The sequence below is a fragment of the Nicotiana tabacum genome, chromosome 20 (genome assembly GCF_000715075.1).
Source record: "Nicotiana tabacum cultivar K326 chromosome 20, ASM71507v2, whole genome shotgun sequence".
Lineage (NCBI taxonomy): Eukaryota > Viridiplantae > Streptophyta > Magnoliopsida > Solanales > Solanaceae > Nicotiana > Nicotiana tabacum.
In genome coordinates this window covers 2,138,909-2,155,561 of record NC_134099.1, presented here as the reverse complement: position 1 = coordinate 2,155,561, position 16,653 = coordinate 2,138,909, and the positions used below count along the sequence as shown (strand labels likewise).

The window sequence follows — 16,653 nt, the reverse complement described above, 5'->3', positions numbered from 1 at the left end:
AAAATCTATTATTGGATGTCGGTGGATCTATACAGTAAATGTAGGTTCAGTTGGAACAATTGATCGCCTGAAAGCTCGCCTTGTTGCTAAAGGATACACCCAGATTTATGGCCTTGATTATGGTGACACATTCTCCCCCGTTGCCAAAATTACATATGTACCACTGCTTATATCATTAGCAGCAATGCATCGTTGGTCGCTTCATCAACTAGATATAAAGAATGCTTTCTTACATGGTGAGCTTGCTGAGGAAGTTTATATGGAGCAACCTCCTGGGTTTATTGCTCAGGGGGAGTCAAACTTAGTATGTCGGCTGAAACGTTCACTATATGGCCTTAAGCAATCTCCGAGATCATGGTTTGAAAGATTTAGCTCTGTTGTCCAACAATTTGGGGTGTCTCGAAGTAAAGCAGATCACTCCGTTTTCTATCGACATAATGGTCCAGAAAATAATATTTATCTGGTCGTTTATGTTGATGACAGAAATGATCAAGAAGGAATATCTCAACTAAAGCAGCATCTATTCCGTCACTTTCAAACTAAGGACTTGGGGAAGTTAAAGTATTTCTTGGGAATCGAGGTAGCACAATCCAAGACAGGTATTGTTATCTCACAAAGAAAATAGGCTTTGGACATACTAGAGGAAACATGCATGTTAAACTGCAAACCTATTGACGCTCCTACGGATCCAAATGTCAAACTCGTCCCTGGACAGGGGGAGCCATTGAATGACCCTGGCAGATATCGAAGACTGGTCGGTAAACTAAATTATCTTACTATCACACGACCTGATATTTCATTTGCAGTAAGTGTGGTTAGTCAGTTTCTCCAAGATCCGTGTAAAGATCATTGGGACGCAGTAATTCGCATCCTAAGATACATCAAAAAAGCTCCAGGGCAAGGACATACATACATTGTTGGATATTCTGATGCTGATTGGGCAAGTTCTCTGTCAGATAGACGATCTACTTCTGGGTACTGTATCATGATTGGGGGAAATCTAATCTCTTGGAAAAGTAAAAAAACAATATGTTATTGCCAGATCTAGTGCAGAAGCAGAATATCGAGCTATGGCCCTTGCTACATGCGAGCTTATTTGGTTGAAACAACTCCTTCAAGAATTGAAATGTGTCGAAATTCAAACAGATGAAGCTTATATGTGACAATCAAGATGCTCTTCATATTGCCTCTAACCCCCTTTTTCATGAAAGAACGAAACATATAGAGGTAGATTGTCATTTTATTCGGCAGAAGATTGAGTCCGGATGCATTGCCACCAGCTTCGTCGGTTCAAATGACCAGTTGGCAGATGTGCTTACTAAGTCCCTTAGAGGAGCTCGGATTGAACACAATTTGTAGCAAGCTTGGAGCATATAACATGTATGCTCTATCTTGAGGGGGAGTGTTAGATATTGTCAGAGAGTATTTCAAATATAAGATTGTATGTCGGATAGATAGTCAAATATTGTAGGTAGAAGGCATGACCTCAGGGATGCATTGTTGACTTATGTGTCTAGCTTTTGTGTATATATTCTCGATGTAATTTATCATTTTAAGCATGGAGTGAAATACACTTACATCATTCACAGAGAGGTTTGACTGTATTTATTATTTTCATCTTCACATGTGTGAGCTTGCTTAAATTGTCGATTTTAAACCCTAATAAAATAAGGTAAATTGTGGTAGCCTAGCAACCAGCGTAAAACTCATCAATTTCATCATAAATTGTGCCTAAGAAACAAAATAAAAAAACAACCCGTTGCATTAAACGTCCGCTATGCACCTTGCAGAAAAGGTCCGGGCAACATTAGATCTATTGTACCTTGTAGCATGTTTACAAGAGGGCGTTTCTAAATGTTAAACACGTGATTGAGATACAAAGAGATTTTTTTCTTAATTCCAACAAGTAAAATTATTTCAATTTTTATGATGTATTTTCTACATGAATACACCTTACTTTCTATGTTAAATAACATATTCCAAAGAAGGTGAAATAACAATGCTATAATAACAAAGAAGCTAGCTAGGTTTCATATTTGTGAAGCAAAACTTCAATGCTGTGCTAAAGCCATTCTTTTCTTTGCTTGTATGTATATACTTCTTGGGCTCCCAAATTTTAGAATTACAACTACCTATAAAATTAAAACCCTACTATTCTCATATTCAAACTTCAATAAGTCCTCAAAATTCAGCAATATTAGACAAATATTTTTCATAAAATCATCAGAAATATGCCTATCTATTCTTCTGATTCTGATGACCTACGCCCTTCATCTTCAGCACCTCTAAGAAGATTTTTTACTCATGAAAAACCCATGCATGCAATTCTTGGAGGAGGAAAAGGTATATTCTTTTATTTATTTATTTTTAAAAAAAATCACTTTTGCAGCATTTCCAATTCTAAATCTTTTAACTATTTTCCGACCCACTTTAAAAAAAACATTTTAAAAACCATGATGTGCCACATGGTGAAAGACGAAAGTAGAGTCACGTAGATATTGTGTAAGGTGAATTATTAATGTGACTATACTTACATGACAATTTTATTTTAATTAGCATATTTTTCTTTCTTTTTTTGTGATATATAGGCGTAGTTGAGTTAGATACTAGTATAAAAATTAGTTTTATGACTTTAGATACAGTTTATGTAGTTTCCACATTATTTTATATGGCATTATTACTTGTTATTGTTATTGGTTTTCCATCTATATTTTATTTCTTACGATGCACATATTATTTTTCTGGCTTCTGTTGTTGTTACTGATCTATTATCTATTATTTTTTTTCTTCTTCTTGAGCTGAATGTCTTTCGGAAACAGCCTTTCTATTCCTATAGGGTAGGGATAAGGTCTGCGTACACTCTACTCTCCCCAGACCCTACTTGTGGGATTTTACTGTGTTGTTGTTGTTGTTGTTCTTGTTCTTGTTCTTGTTGTTGACTTTAGGTACAATAATAAACGAAAAGTTGAAGACAAAATCCATAAAATTATCTAATGATATACCTTGGTTTTTTTCATTTAATTTCTTTGCAGTTGCGGACATATTATTATGGAGGGACAGGACGTTAACAGCTTCAATATTAATGGGATTCACAATAATTTGGTCCCTTTTTGAAGTTATGGAATACAATTTTGTAACTCTATTGTGTCACATTTCCATGATCTTGATGTTAATTCTCTTCATTTGGTCTATGGGAGCTGGATTTGTTGACTGGTATTTTTTACTATATCTATTTGAGTTTAACTTATATATCTCGAAGTATAAAGAGTTTTTTATATTTATTATTTTGTAGGAGTCCTCCCGATTTTCGGGCAATTATGATTTCAGATTCAACATTCAGATGGTTATGTGGGAAATTCAACTCTATTTTAGTGAAAATCTATGAGATTTCATCTGGGAAAGATTTAAGAACATTTTTCCTGGTAAATATATCGCATTTCCTATGCAATTTCATCAACCCTTTTGCTTTTATTTTCTATTGAATTTTGTTTTGACTTTACTCTTTGGTTTTTATGGGTCTAGGCAATCACTTTCCTATGGATATTATCAGTTATTGGAAATTACTTCAGCTCTCTGAATCTATTGTACTTAGGTAAGATTTTGCAATCTTGATCTTATTTTTGTTTCTTTTATAGCATACTCGCCCCCGTTTTATTTTATATGAACCTATTAGACTGAGCATATAATTTAAAAAGAAAAAAGACTTTTAGGACGTGTTTTCTTAAATATATACCATGACAATTGTGTGGCTATGAACTCATGTCATTAACCGTAAAATGAGAAATCTTACGTTAACTTATTTTCAAATATTGAAATGTATCATTCTTGTTTAATTCTTAACGGACTAAAAAGGAAATAGTGTCAAAAAGAAAGGCAAAGTTCTACATTTGGAAATGATTTAATTTTAATTTTTTTAATTTTATCCTTAATGACATTCATTTACGGCCACCAAAATATCATGGCATGTTTAAACTGCATGCAAATTCCAAAAATCTTTTTTTCTCAAACTTTAAAGTCCAGTCAAACACAGTCACATATGATGAAACTGAGGCAATAATTAACACAAAAATAAAAAATATTCAAATGGGCGGGATTCAAACTCGTGACAATAAAAAGGCAACCCGATCCACTAAGCTCCGGTTATGTACGGGTCCGAAGAAGGGTCAGACCACGAGAGTGTATTTCTGTAAAAGACGATTTCCACGGCACGAACCCGTGACCTCTTGGTCACATCATACCAGTTATGCCAAAGTTCCCTTCAAACTCGTGACAGTATGATTCGAATTATGACGTCTTGTGTGTTGAATTGGATTATAGGTTTTATGTGTTTGGCAACATTACCAGCTCTGTATGAAAGGTATCAAAATGAGGTGGATTATCTATTAAGCCAAGGTAACCAAGATATGAAGAAACTATACAAGAAATTTGATACAGAAGTTCTTAACAAGATTCCAAGAGGACCTGTCAAGCAAAGGAAAAAGTATTGAGTCATCTCTCAAAGTTGAAAAAACAAAAAAAAAAACAAGTTCAAGAAATCAGCTGTGGATATGTTTGAATTGTAAACAATTTAATTGTACATGTAAATACCGTAAAAGATGAAGAGATTATGCTGTTACTGCTGTAATTACTTGTATTTTCATTCTACAACTTGGAGAGGTAATTTCATTGGACTCTCATGATTTTAGATAAATCATAAATAACGAAGAAATCGTGGTTTATCTTTTCTTAATGAGTCTTATGCGACGGGGACATGACTTAATCAGACCAGTAAGTTAGTACCGTATACGAATAATTAAAAAGAAAAAAGGATCATGCTTGTTGCCCATCAGGGGCGGCAGTGGCGAAGGCAAAATTTTCCAATGGTGTTCAAAATTGAAAAAAGTAAAAAAAAAATTCCATTAAAGAAGTTCAATATATGTTATATACCTCTAAAATTTAATATTTTACTACCAATAAAGATTGTGGTGGAGCTTCATCCTTAACTAGAGGTCTTGAGTTCGAGTCCTGGGTATGAAATCGTCTTTGTTAGGGAACGTTTTACCCCCAATGTGGGATATCAAATATTGGATGAGAAATCAAAAAATATATATATGTTACTTATATATAGTGTAACTTTTTGTAACATCTCGGCAAAATTACAGTTCTATTTACGGGTTCGATAGAACTCAATTACTTTAGTTCAAATCCTGTTCAATACCTAGTTAACTAACTTTTTCAAAATTTAAAATTCTAGCTCTATATCTGCTCGTGACAAGTGTCATATCCATCTACTTTACACGAAGACAAGTCCCTATCGTCATTGCCTCGAAGGTTAGAATTCATATACATAGATATGCAGGAACGTGAAGCTCTAGAAGTTTCGATTACCTAATGAAGAATCTTTACATGCATTTAAACCAAATATCCAGATGTCACTGGATAGTTTGAAATAAATTTTAGTATTGACTTTTCATGAGAGTTATTCAGGGTCTCTTATTCTCCTTTTTTGCTTTCTATTCTTAGTTATTGGCTAGCATGCAGCAATAATTACGAAGATTAAAATTTCATGGCTATTTATAATATCGTGAAATTTTTTAGTTATAAAAATTAAATAGTAAACACTAATTCCTCATTTTTGCTATAAAAGTTGTGAAGTGTCGTGGCAAGAATTACCTAAATAAGTATAAACTTCGTCAAGTTGTTAGCCAATTCACTCCGTACCTTCGTATAAAAGCTGGGAATGATTTGACAAAAAGTTGTAATCAAACTTTCAACCAACTTCCAGCTAGCAAACAAGTTACTACCAAACTGCAACAACAACCACCCAGTATAATCCCACTTAGTGGGGTCTGGGAAGGTAGTGTGTACGCAGACCTTACCCCTACCCTGGGGTAGAGAGGCTGTTTCCAAAATAGACCTCCAACATCCTTCCCTCCAAAAACTTCTCACCTTACTCTTGGGAAGACTTGAACTCACAACCTCTTGGTTGGAAGTGGAGGTTGCTTACCATCATAGCAACCTCTCTTGTCTTAAAGTTACTACCAAACAACTTTCAAATTTAAACAAAAAATTCACAATGTATTTCTAGCAAGTCTGATGGTAGTAGCATGAGTAACTCACTATTTCGAAATACATTATGCTATCCTATGCATAACTATTTCTTGGCAACCACCTAACTAAACCTAATAACGGATAAGCGTCAAAAGTATATATAATCAAGTCGAACCTTTTAAGTTCTACGAAGGGTCAAATAAAGGTATTTATCAAATAGAAAAAATAAATATCCCACTACTTACGCTCTACAACTTTTGCAATTGTGTGAATCACAAATAAGAATCTGTTCACACTGCATTTAGCCATGTGCCCAAGTATTCTACCATATTTGGATAAGCACTGCCAAAAAGTCAGAACCCTTTACCCAAAACACAAGGTAGTTTATTTTGACCACTCATTATTAAGTCTCAACCATCCTTAAAAGCCATCAACTCCTTTCCTAACTTGATAAGAGAAACTCATTTTTGGTGATAAGAAGTCAGTAGAACTGCTCTTATCAAAACACCTGTTAAAATAGCCACTTAGACAAATATGGTTAGGGAATTGAAAGTAACAGTTGGAAGCTGGGAAGGAAGAGGTGTTGAAGATATTGCACAGGTTGACATTTGGGGTCTGTGGTTGATGATTTTGGTTAGTCTGTGTATCATTTCAACAATCATCTTCTCTTGTGCAGATGGTATTTCTAAAGAGAAGGAAGCGACAACCCATACCGATAATTATGGCGCCGGATGTGGTGCAGGCTGTGGTGCCGGATGTGGAGCCTGAAAAGTAAGAAAAGGAAAGGGGGGAGAAAGGAAATAGTGAGAATCGAATCCAGACCTATTACGTGGAAGACTTCCACTGATACTAGTAGACTATAGTCTATAAGTCGCTGAGAAATTCCTTTCCTTCTGCATACTCTCTATTTGTAATGGGGCTGGGTTTCTCTTGGGGGTGGTTTGGGGAGGGGGCGGGTGATAGCTCGATTACATTTCATTGCAATACTTTGGTGGCGATGTTCAACTGTACAATTCTCTGTCAGATATTTTTGTGAGTAGACTGTAAGCAATAGCCCAAAAAACGTCCTACTGAAAGAAAAAGAATAGCTTAAGCCAATGATTTAAGTATATAATTAACAGAACCTAGAGCCTTAAGCCTTGGTTAAAGGGCATAATATTTAAAAACCAAGCATCAATTAATATACAAATGTTAGAAAGAATACCCATATCAGAGTATAACAATTCCTCACATTCTCAGTTCTGTGGAAACTGGAAAAGCAACGCAAAACGATGAAAAACGAATAGAGCTTGCTTTCTCTGTTATCACTTCTGTTCTTTTCTTTTTGACTTTTATTTTCATGTTACATAGAGAAAACCAATTGTTTAGACGATGCCAAGTAGCAATGTATAGAAGTTAGGTGAGAATGATACAAACAGCTTACAAAAGTCCTTTACTCTTCCGGATTTCAGTGGAGGATATATCCACGCGGAATTTGTCGACCGGTATAGGCACAAACATGTCTTTCAGCTCTGCTGGAATGTCGAAATCCTCAAGAACCTAGAGAAATCAGATGATACAAAATTCATAAGAGTTTCAAAAAGCTAAAGTGATAAAATACATGAAGGTCGCGCTGAGTTTGTTACGAAGTATGTACCTTGAAAGTTCCATTAACATTTCGACCACCAACCAGAAAAGTACATCCTGTGTTTTTACATCCCAGAAGTATCTCCAACATCTTTCCATAGTCATCACCATAATACTTTGGCTGGCAAGAGTAACTAGCAGAAATCAGTATGTACATTTTGTAAAGCTTCCTTTCTATAGCAGCTTATTGCCCCGTTTATCAGAATAAGTTGAATATGCAAAAGCAGAATTTAACCACAAAATAAAGACCACCTTTTCTATTTCCGAGCACACATCTTTGGTTAATCTCCTTCTGCCAACGTAATCTTATAGTTGACTGCTAATGTCTCTATACATAAATATAACTTTGCATGAGGTGCTAGTTCACTTATAGAAACCAGCTATCCGGCTGGATTCTATCACAAAAAAAATTCGACACAAATTATCTTCCTCCCAATAATTGTGTTTCCAAACTAAGTAGACGAGACCATAAATTCTAGTACAAGAAAACACAAAAAGATTTAAGAAAATATTAAAATAAAAAGGCACCAGCCTATCAAGTACCACCAACAATGCTGCCATTTCTGTTCACTAACAAAAGAACAAAATATGAAGCACACTGTCCCAGCATTTTCCAGATAGGCAGATTTCTATTACTGTTAAGCCCAAGTTTAACTATCAGCAAACATCAAGGGCAGCCCAATAAACCTTTCACCTCAGCATGTAATGAGCTACAAAGACTTATGAATACAGTGATAGAGAAAGGGAGCAAGCTACTCTGCAGCAGAAGTCTGTAGAATAAGTGATATAGGTAATATCACACATCATTGTTGAACTACAGCTCTCTTTTTTGGATGAAGTATTATTGAACTACAGCTCTTCTGATATCAAAGCTACTAAAAGGTGTTGTAGCATTGAAGTTGAAGTCTTCACCAAAAGAGTTGTGGGACACTTAACCAAAAGAATGTAGAATAACTAAATAAGAGAGATGACCTAGAAAGTCAGAGCATATAAAGTGCATAGACCGCTCTACAACTTATGGTTCTCTAGGCAAGTAGTGAGAAGCCGAGGACAGTTCTGGGAAACAACATTTGCCAGACAGAAAGAGGCCGACACTTTTCTGATGGTATGATATTAGAAATGGAAAGCAAAATAGAGATGTTTGAGAGAGAGAGAGAGAGAGAGATCGTTTACTAAATTCTTGATTTCATGTAATCACAATGTTATAAAATAAATTGACAAAACCTTACATGTACAAGTCTTGCAACTGTGTCAGCACCAATGACAAAAGCGCTGCCAGGAAAAAGTTCTGCTTTCTTGTAAAAATATGGCTGGTTCGACACTATCACCGTCTTTCCTGCAATTCAAAGGCTGAAGCCATTCAAACACCAGCATATTTGGATAATGGAAATAGGGAAGAATTTAATGCCATGGCTAAGTCTTTTCTCTTCTTGGATAACATGAAATTTGGAATATTACTTTTCTTCATACTAGGATATGAAACTTGTATGGCTAAACAGTACTGAGAGCATATACTTCTCTCGAATTTCTTTTTCTTGTGTTTCTATTTGTATTGAAGTAATAACGGAGAGGCACTTTGACGATCAGTTTCCATCAGATGGTACGGGAAAACCTCAAACTGCAGTTCAGCATTCAAAGCCTTTGCGATGTGTTGGAAAAGAATTAAAAAAACAAGCTCATCATAGTCAATTCTCAACCCCTGCTTTCTGTGAGGTCTCAATTTAATTTTTGATGAAATAAATTTTCACTTTTCCATTGGTTCCTTATCAAGGATATGTCTGAATGCAAATAGAGTTCTGTTACTCTGGGTAATAGAACCAGAGGCAAGCAAGACCACCATGCCATTCTAATATCAATTTCCTCTGCTAAATTTTTCTTTTCTCCTTTTTCTATTGAAACTTAGATAACTCAAGTTTGTAACATTTCACCTGGTACACTGATCCTCTTCAGAGGTTTGATTGATCAAGCTAAATTTCATCACTAACTTAGACCTTACTTTTCATTTTACAATACCCAAAGATTAAAAATATTAAAATGACGGCAAAACATGATAACATATATGTACGTTCATACCAACTTTTTCAAATTGCTTAACACGATCTTTGATCTGAGATATTGCCAATGGAGGTTTGTCTGCATTGACAGCTGACAACTCAAAGCATGGATATCCACCACCACAAATGCTGCATGAAATAAAAACATGAAGTGAATAATATTACATTAAAAGCATAATATTTTTCTCTGCAAGTGAAGACTTCAAACTCGAAGCTCAAAAATGTGCTACACATCTTTGGTTTTCTTTTCCTTGTAAAATTTGAAGGGAAAAGTTTGGCACTCTGCAGAAAGATGTAATTCCTTAAGAGATAAACATCTTTTCTCAATGTGTACAAGAAATCAATCTTTTCAATAGTTGAAAATCACGCTTGATGGTTAGAGATGTGTACCTAGTTGCAATTTCCAAGAGCTTAATGTGACCATCATGCAATGGATTAAAGGAACCAGATAGAATTATTTTCCTTTGTGCATCGGACGTGTCTGCAAAGTTCCTGTATCAACATATGTACTGAATCTTTGGCTTCTGAAAGTGACTATCTTGATTGCATTTACACATACCGCTTGAGAATGGATACATTTTGAAGCATATAGTCCCAGTGAGAAGTTGCTCTAGCTCTTCATCTTCATCAAACTGCCTTTCATATTCATCTGGAACTTCTGATTCAGTCAAGTCTGGAACAAAAGTTCCTGGAACCTTGCTAGCATTTGCAATTGCCTGAACCAGATGGCAGAAGCTAATATGATAATCTATGGGATAGATAGATCCAGCATAGAAGGATTAGCCATGTACTTGTACATTTTGTTCAGGCATATGATTGATGAAACCAGAGCAGTTGTATGTTGAACTTGTATAATTACCCAAATACAACAACAACAACAACAACAATACCATTTTTCCCATTAATGAAGTTAACAACATGGGGCAACTGACTCAGATATTGGGAGGAGAAGTTGGGTCCCTACCAACTGTTTACCTGGGGATGCCTCTTGGTGCAAGATCCAAATCAAAAGAAATCTGGTATTCAGTCATAGAAAAGTGTGAGAAGAAGTTGTCAAGATGGAAATCGCAGTATCTATCATTGGGGGGTAGGCTAGTTCTAATCAACTCAGTATTAGACTCTCTACCTACTTACATGATGTCTTTGTTCCCAATTCCATCAAGCATTTTACAGAGATTGGACAAACTCCGAAGAACATTCCTCTGGCAAGGCAATAAGGAGAAAAAGGTCTTCCATTTGGTCAATTGGAAGACAACAACAATGGATAAAAAACAAGGTGGATTAGGGATAAGGAATTTGAAGAATCAAAGCAAGGCTCTTAGAATTAAATGGTTATGGAAGTACTCTAAAGAACCCCAATCTTTATGGGTCAAAGTGATCAAAGCCAAGTATGGTGAAGAAAACAATTGGGTGTCAAAAAAAGTCAGTACATCATATGGAGTAAGTGTGTGGAAATCAATCAGAGAACTTTGGCCAATAATGAAGAATCACTCCTCCATAAGAGTGAACAACGGAAGGAACACATCATTTTGGAATGATAACTGGCTAGGAATGGGAAGCTTAAAGGAAAGATACCCAGATATGTTCGGTTTAGCACAAAACCAGCATAAGACAATCGCTGATATGAGGAGTTGTCAAGGATGGGAAATAGCTCTAAGAAGACAGCTGAATGACTGGGAGATAACAAGATTAACTGAACTCTACAAAGAGCTGGAAGCATTTACAGGACTACAGGAAGGTTTGGATTCAATATGGTGGAAGAGGTGCAACAAAGGGATTTACCGAGTGAAGGATGCATATAAGATTTTGAATCATGATAATCAACAGGTAGACACATGGCCTTGGAAACATATATGGAAAACAAAGATTCCATACAAGGTAGCATGCTTTACTTGGCTACTAGCAAAGGAGGCGGTTTTAACCCAGGATAATCTCATAAAAAGGGGAATTTCTATGTGTTCAAGATGTTTTTTTGTGTGGGGAAAATGCAGAAACTGTCAACCATCTGTTTCTACACTGCAAGATTACAGACCAACTATGGAAAATCTTTATTAGTCTTAGGGGTATCTCATGGTCAATGCCATTCAGGATTAAAGATGTCATCTATAGCTGGGAAGAAGCTGGAGCTGAAGCAACTAGTAGAGATAGATGGAGGACTGTTCCGGCATGTATTTGGTGGACAGTCTGGAGAGAAAGGAATACTAGATGTTTTGAAGATAGAAGCAACTCAATGCAGAAGATCAAACTCAATTGTATTCTTCTATTTTGTTTTTGGTGCAAAAAGATGTACACAGAAGATACATTGACAATCATAGACATTCTAGGATCCTGCTAGGTCTCAAATTAGAATATCTATAAATTCTCTCTATGTAAATTTGGTTTTCAGTGCAACCTATGTACTGATTGTTATAATATATACAATAGTTACCAATTCAAAAAAAAACAACAACAACAATACCCAGTATTATCCCACACTGTGGGGTTTGGGGAGGGTAGTGTGTACGCATACCTTACCCCTACCTTGTGACGATAGAGAGGTTGTTTCCAATAGACCCTTGGCTCAGGAAAGCATAAGCATCACATTAATGAAAATATAGACAAGGGACAACACCAAAAAGCCATATAAAAGCAGAATAAAAACAACAAGATAGTAAGGTTCCTAATTCCTTTTTCAGAAAATATCTCAAAATTTCATATACACCTTGATTAAGTATTGACTTGAGACTCCATCTTCCTGCTCACGAGTCCGCAGCCCCTGTATTAGTTCATTCAGTTTAAGCGAAATAATACTTCAGCAATAGAAATCCAAGGATCCTAATATAAAGAAAGTAAAGATGACAACATGAGACATATGCATTAATAATACCTTAGTTAAAGTAACAGTTGAGGACCAAAGTCGGTTAGACGTTCTGGTTGACAAGTGAAACCTACTCATAAAGCACTAGCTTAGAAGGAGATCCAAATTTTGAAGTACAACTGAAAGAGTTATTCATTCACAAATCAAAATGGCAATGCTCGGAACATCAATGACTTGTCAAGGGCATCTTTCTAGAGATCCAAACATGGTCCACAGGACGCAGGAATCTTTAAAGGGATGGAAACCTTTCAGACTTAATTATAGCAACAATGTTTGGTGCTTTATTCCTCCCATTAGGGGTTACAAATGAGCACTGAGATGAAGCAATTCTAATATGAACACAACTCAGCAACATATTTCAAAAGAAGGATCCGTCTGTGTTCTTAACATCCATACATATAAGATATCAACAAAAGCTAGTGCTTTCTTGATCAGCAGAAGAAAGAATACAAATTCAAAAATAGGTTGTGGATTAGTGTTAACAAGAAGTTCATCAACCACAGCAACAAATATTCTATATCTGATTGCAGAATCTTTTCTCATGTCTCCAACAGAAAGAAAAGCAGTTATTTCCATCCACATCATAAAGATCAAGGAGGAACAGCTGTCATTAATATTATCTTGTGCTTGTATAACCACCCTCTAGTTAATCAGCCCCACTTTTCAAAGAGAAATGTACAAATCTATCTTAGCATATCTTTTTTCCCCTTAATTTGATCCATTTAATGTTTTAAGGAAAAGTGAATGGTAATTAGGGTAGTCACACTCAACAACAACAACCCAGTATAATCCCACCGGGGGGGGGGGTTAGGGTAGTCACACTATGTAACAGAAATCTCATGTGAATAATTCAATGAAAAACAGCCGTATACCCCTCCTAGTGCATCTAGGAAACATACAACAAAAATGATAAACCCCGAACAAAAGGTGCTCCTAAGAGAATAAGAAACTGAAAGGATATATGAGGATAAACTGATAGATGCAACAAGAATACCTATGATCTCCACGTTTTGGGCGTGCACTAGCCAAGGCACCAGTAAAACCCACACCTAAAACTGGTGAACCTGTACATTCAAACAAATAGAAAGCATGTCACATAAAAACAACATAGATCAAAGAATAAAATGCTATTACATAATAAATTGTGAAACTTTGTAATACACAGGTGTAAAACAGTCTAACTTTGACTCAAAGTGACATCACTAGTTTTACGACCATACACATGATCCAACATAAAAATGAGAAATGATAAAAATCTGGCTTTGTCCTTTTTGTGAAAGAGATCATTTATCAGAAAGAGTAATAAAAAAACCTGTGCTGCTATCTAGTAACTGAAAAGATGGTACACTTTGGCTTCTAGACTGTACCTTTAGCCTTTATACATCTTCAATAGCAAGCACAAATTTCACACTAGAATGTTTATTATAGTTTGTCATAACAGGAAAACCTTCATCATTTAGCCAAGGCATACCAATCATTATATCCGCATATGTCAAATAGACCACTCATGATTAACTCAAGTGGTCATCTATGATGAGCTGTCAGTGTCTTCCAACCACTTCAATTTGACACTTGAAAGTTTTATCTTCTAAATCAATTCTCAACACGCTTAAATATGAATCAACTAACATCAACACAAAACTAGTTAGAGACGGTAAAAGATGCAATATGAGGACTCTCCATGAAGTCACACATCCTAATACTATACTCGGCTAAGCACACTTAACTTCCGAGTTCTTATGCGATCCATTACATTCTTGTTAGTATGATCGCATCCCTCACATATTTAATCTATTTACCTGCCTCCTTTATTCTTGGATCTGGCTATGCTTTAGCTGCTCAGACGGAATTTTCTCATTTCTCCTAACTAAACTAGAAAATTTCTATAAATGTGTGAGCCAAATTTGTTTAGCTAAGAGATGCACGCACATGATAAAACCACAAAATCCATAATCGAACGACAAAAAATCACATAATCCAAAATCAAGACCTGGTTTAGAAAGCTTTAATGCTCTATTATAAGCCAACAATGCCATTTCTTCAGCCGTTTGCGAACTAGCTGCTTGAGCAGGAACCTGTTCCAGAAAAAACAAAAACCTCAAATGTGTTAGCAGTGAACTCGCGCTAATCTCAACATAACGACGATTAAATTTGAAAACTAAATGACCTTGCCGAGTAATTGAATCATAGACATTCTGGAATAAGTAACTACGGATTCAAGCACAGTATTCGATGCTCCTGGAACTGACATCAACCACCCCAACGCCTGCTCAAGATAACATTTCATAAAAAAAAAATTGCTACTTTATCAGTTGATAACATAAAGAGCTGCCTTTGTATTTCATATCATTTTAACTTCTGTGCACTCACAGTATATATTTTAATTTTTTTATACGATCACATTTAATTGAACTAAAACATAATATTGATCTGCTTTAATATCACATCAAAAAAAAATGCTATGGATCAGTTGATAACATAAAGAGCTGCCTTTGTATTTCAAACTGAGTTTAAATTCTGTACATAGTTTAAACATTTTACACAATCAGATTAAACTTACCTGAAACAACAGTTATTAGCTGCTCATCACAAGTCTAATATGTACCTAAATTATCAGTGTAAAAGAATTTTTACACTGTCAGTGCATATCGGTTACCTGAGAGGCACCGCCGGAGAGATAAATGACAGCTTGAGTAGGAGAGGAATGTATGGCTTCCACTAGAGCTCGAAGGCAACTATCCGCCATCGCCGCCGTTGATCGTTGCCGTTCCGTCGCCGTTGATGGACGACTATGATTAGTTCGCTCGATCTTTTGTCAAATTTCCGACAAATTGATTTCGTCACAACGGTGTCGTTTTTGCAGCTACCAGAAAGAGAATTAAGAAAATGTTATAAATATATTATATTATGGATGTTCATTTAGTACTCCGTTGTAAATAAGTTTCCTGAAGAAAAACTTATCCATATGGGACTCCACCGTAAATATGTTTATCTATTTAGTACTCTATTGAAAATAAGCTTCCTTAACAAGCTTATCACTTCGGTACCCGGTTATGGATAAATATTACCCCCGGTAGAAGATTATCCATACTGGGTATAATAAACTTATCCTTTCAGTACCCAGTTATGGATAAATATTACACCCGGTAGAAGATTATCCATACCGGGTATAATAAGCTTATCCTTTTAGTACCTAGTTATGGATAAACATTACCTCGGGTAGAAGATTATCCATATCGGGTATAATAAGCTTATCCTTTCAGTACTCCGTTATGGATAAACATTGCTCTCAGTAGAAGATTATTCATATCTGGTATAGTAGAAGCTTCTTTTCTTCTATAAATAGAAGAGATTTCAGTTCATTATGTACATCAATTTGAATTCGAATAATATAACAGTTTCTCTCTATACTTATCTTTACTTTACAGTCTTTATTTTATAATACGTTATCAGCACGAGACTCTGACATCTCGGGCAAATACTTTGAAAGTATTAGAGGTAAGAACTTTCTTTTCCTAAATAATGTCAAATCTTTCTAAAATTGAATCTGTAGCCCTAGATATATCGAGCAAAAGCTATATGTCTTGGGTGCTTGATGCTGAAATTCATCTTGATGCGATGGGTCTGGCAGACACCATCAAGGATAAAAATCAGGCATCAAACCAAGACTGTACCAAAGCAATGATATTCCTACGCCATCACCTTGATGGGGGCATGAAAATGAAATATCTCGCTATTAAAGATCCAGTCATACTGTGGAATAATTTGAAAGATAGATATGACCACCTGAAGATGGTCGTTCTTCCACATGCACGTTATGATTGGACTCATCTAAGGCTACAGGATTTTAAATCTATCAGTGAGTATAATTCTGCTATATTCAGAATTATTTCCCAATTGAAATTATGTGGTGATAATATTACTGATCATGATATGTTGGAGAAAACTTTCACCACTTTTCATGCCTCGAATATGCTCCTGCAGCAGCAATATCGAGAGATGGGATTTAAAAAGTATTCTGAACTTATCTCACATCTTCTTATAGCAGAGCAACATAATGGGCTATTAATGAAAAATCATGAAAGT

General features: G+C 35.6%; 2 protein-coding genes across 3 annotated transcripts; one reads left to right on the top strand and one right to left on the bottom strand.

The window, feature by feature from the left end:
• Positions 1-2,149: 2,149 nt before the first annotated feature.
• Positions 2,150-4,665, top strand: LOC107802511 (reticulon-like protein B9). Its single transcript, XM_016626029.2, has 5 exons — positions 2,150-2,343; positions 3,033-3,213; positions 3,293-3,422; positions 3,523-3,592; positions 4,318-4,665. Exons 1-5 carry the CDS (start codon positions 2,232-2,234, stop codon positions 4,485-4,487), a joined length of 663 nt encoding a protein of 220 aa, XP_016481515.1. The 5' UTR covers positions 2,150-2,231; the 3' UTR covers positions 4,488-4,665.
• A 1,558-nt stretch (positions 4,666-6,223) lies between these two features.
• LOC107802512 (uncharacterized) lies at positions 6,224-15,435 on the bottom strand. 2 transcript variants are annotated; one of them, XM_016626030.2, is made up of 14 exons: positions 15,224-15,435; positions 14,735-14,833; positions 14,558-14,642; positions 13,562-13,631; positions 12,577-12,637; positions 12,412-12,465; positions 10,270-10,426; positions 10,101-10,191; positions 9,730-9,839; positions 8,886-8,992; positions 7,667-7,777; positions 7,454-7,569; positions 6,744-6,794; positions 6,224-6,538 (listed from the first exon to the last, which is right to left on the bottom strand). In XM_016626030.2, exons 1-14 carry the CDS (start codon positions 15,311-15,313, stop codon positions 6,451-6,453), a joined length of 1,290 nt encoding a protein of 429 aa, XP_016481516.1. In that variant the 5' UTR covers positions 15,314-15,435; the 3' UTR covers positions 6,224-6,450. The 2 variants fall into 2 exon arrangements, with proteins under 2 accessions (XP_016481516.1, XP_016481517.1); XM_016626031.2 differs by having other exon boundaries at positions 15,128-15,258.
• Between the last annotated feature and the right edge of the window lie 1,218 nt (positions 15,436-16,653).

Coding starts and splice junctions, on each gene's coding strand:
- LOC107802511 (XM_016626029.2), top strand. CDS start 2,232: ATGCCTATCTATTCTTCTGATTCTGATGACCTACGCCCTTCATCTTCA. Junction 2,344..3,032: donor AATTCTTGGAGGAGGAAAAG/GTATATTCTTTT, acceptor ATTTCTTTGCAG/TTGCGGACATATTATTATGG. Junction 3,423..3,522: donor ATTTAAGAACATTTTTCCTG/GTAAATATATCG, acceptor TTATGGGTCTAG/GCAATCACTTTCCTATGGAT.
- LOC107802512 (XM_016626030.2), bottom strand. CDS start 15,313: ATGGCGGATAGTTGCCTTCGAGCTCTAGTGGAAGCCATACATTCCTCT. Junction 13,632..14,557: donor ATTAAAGCTTTCTAAACCAG/GTCTTGATTTTG, acceptor TTGAATGTACAG/GTTCACCAGTTTTAGGTGTG. Junction 8,993..9,729: donor TAAGCAATTTGAAAAAGTTG/GTATGAACGTAC, acceptor TTTGAATTGCAG/GAAAGACGGTGATAGTGTCG.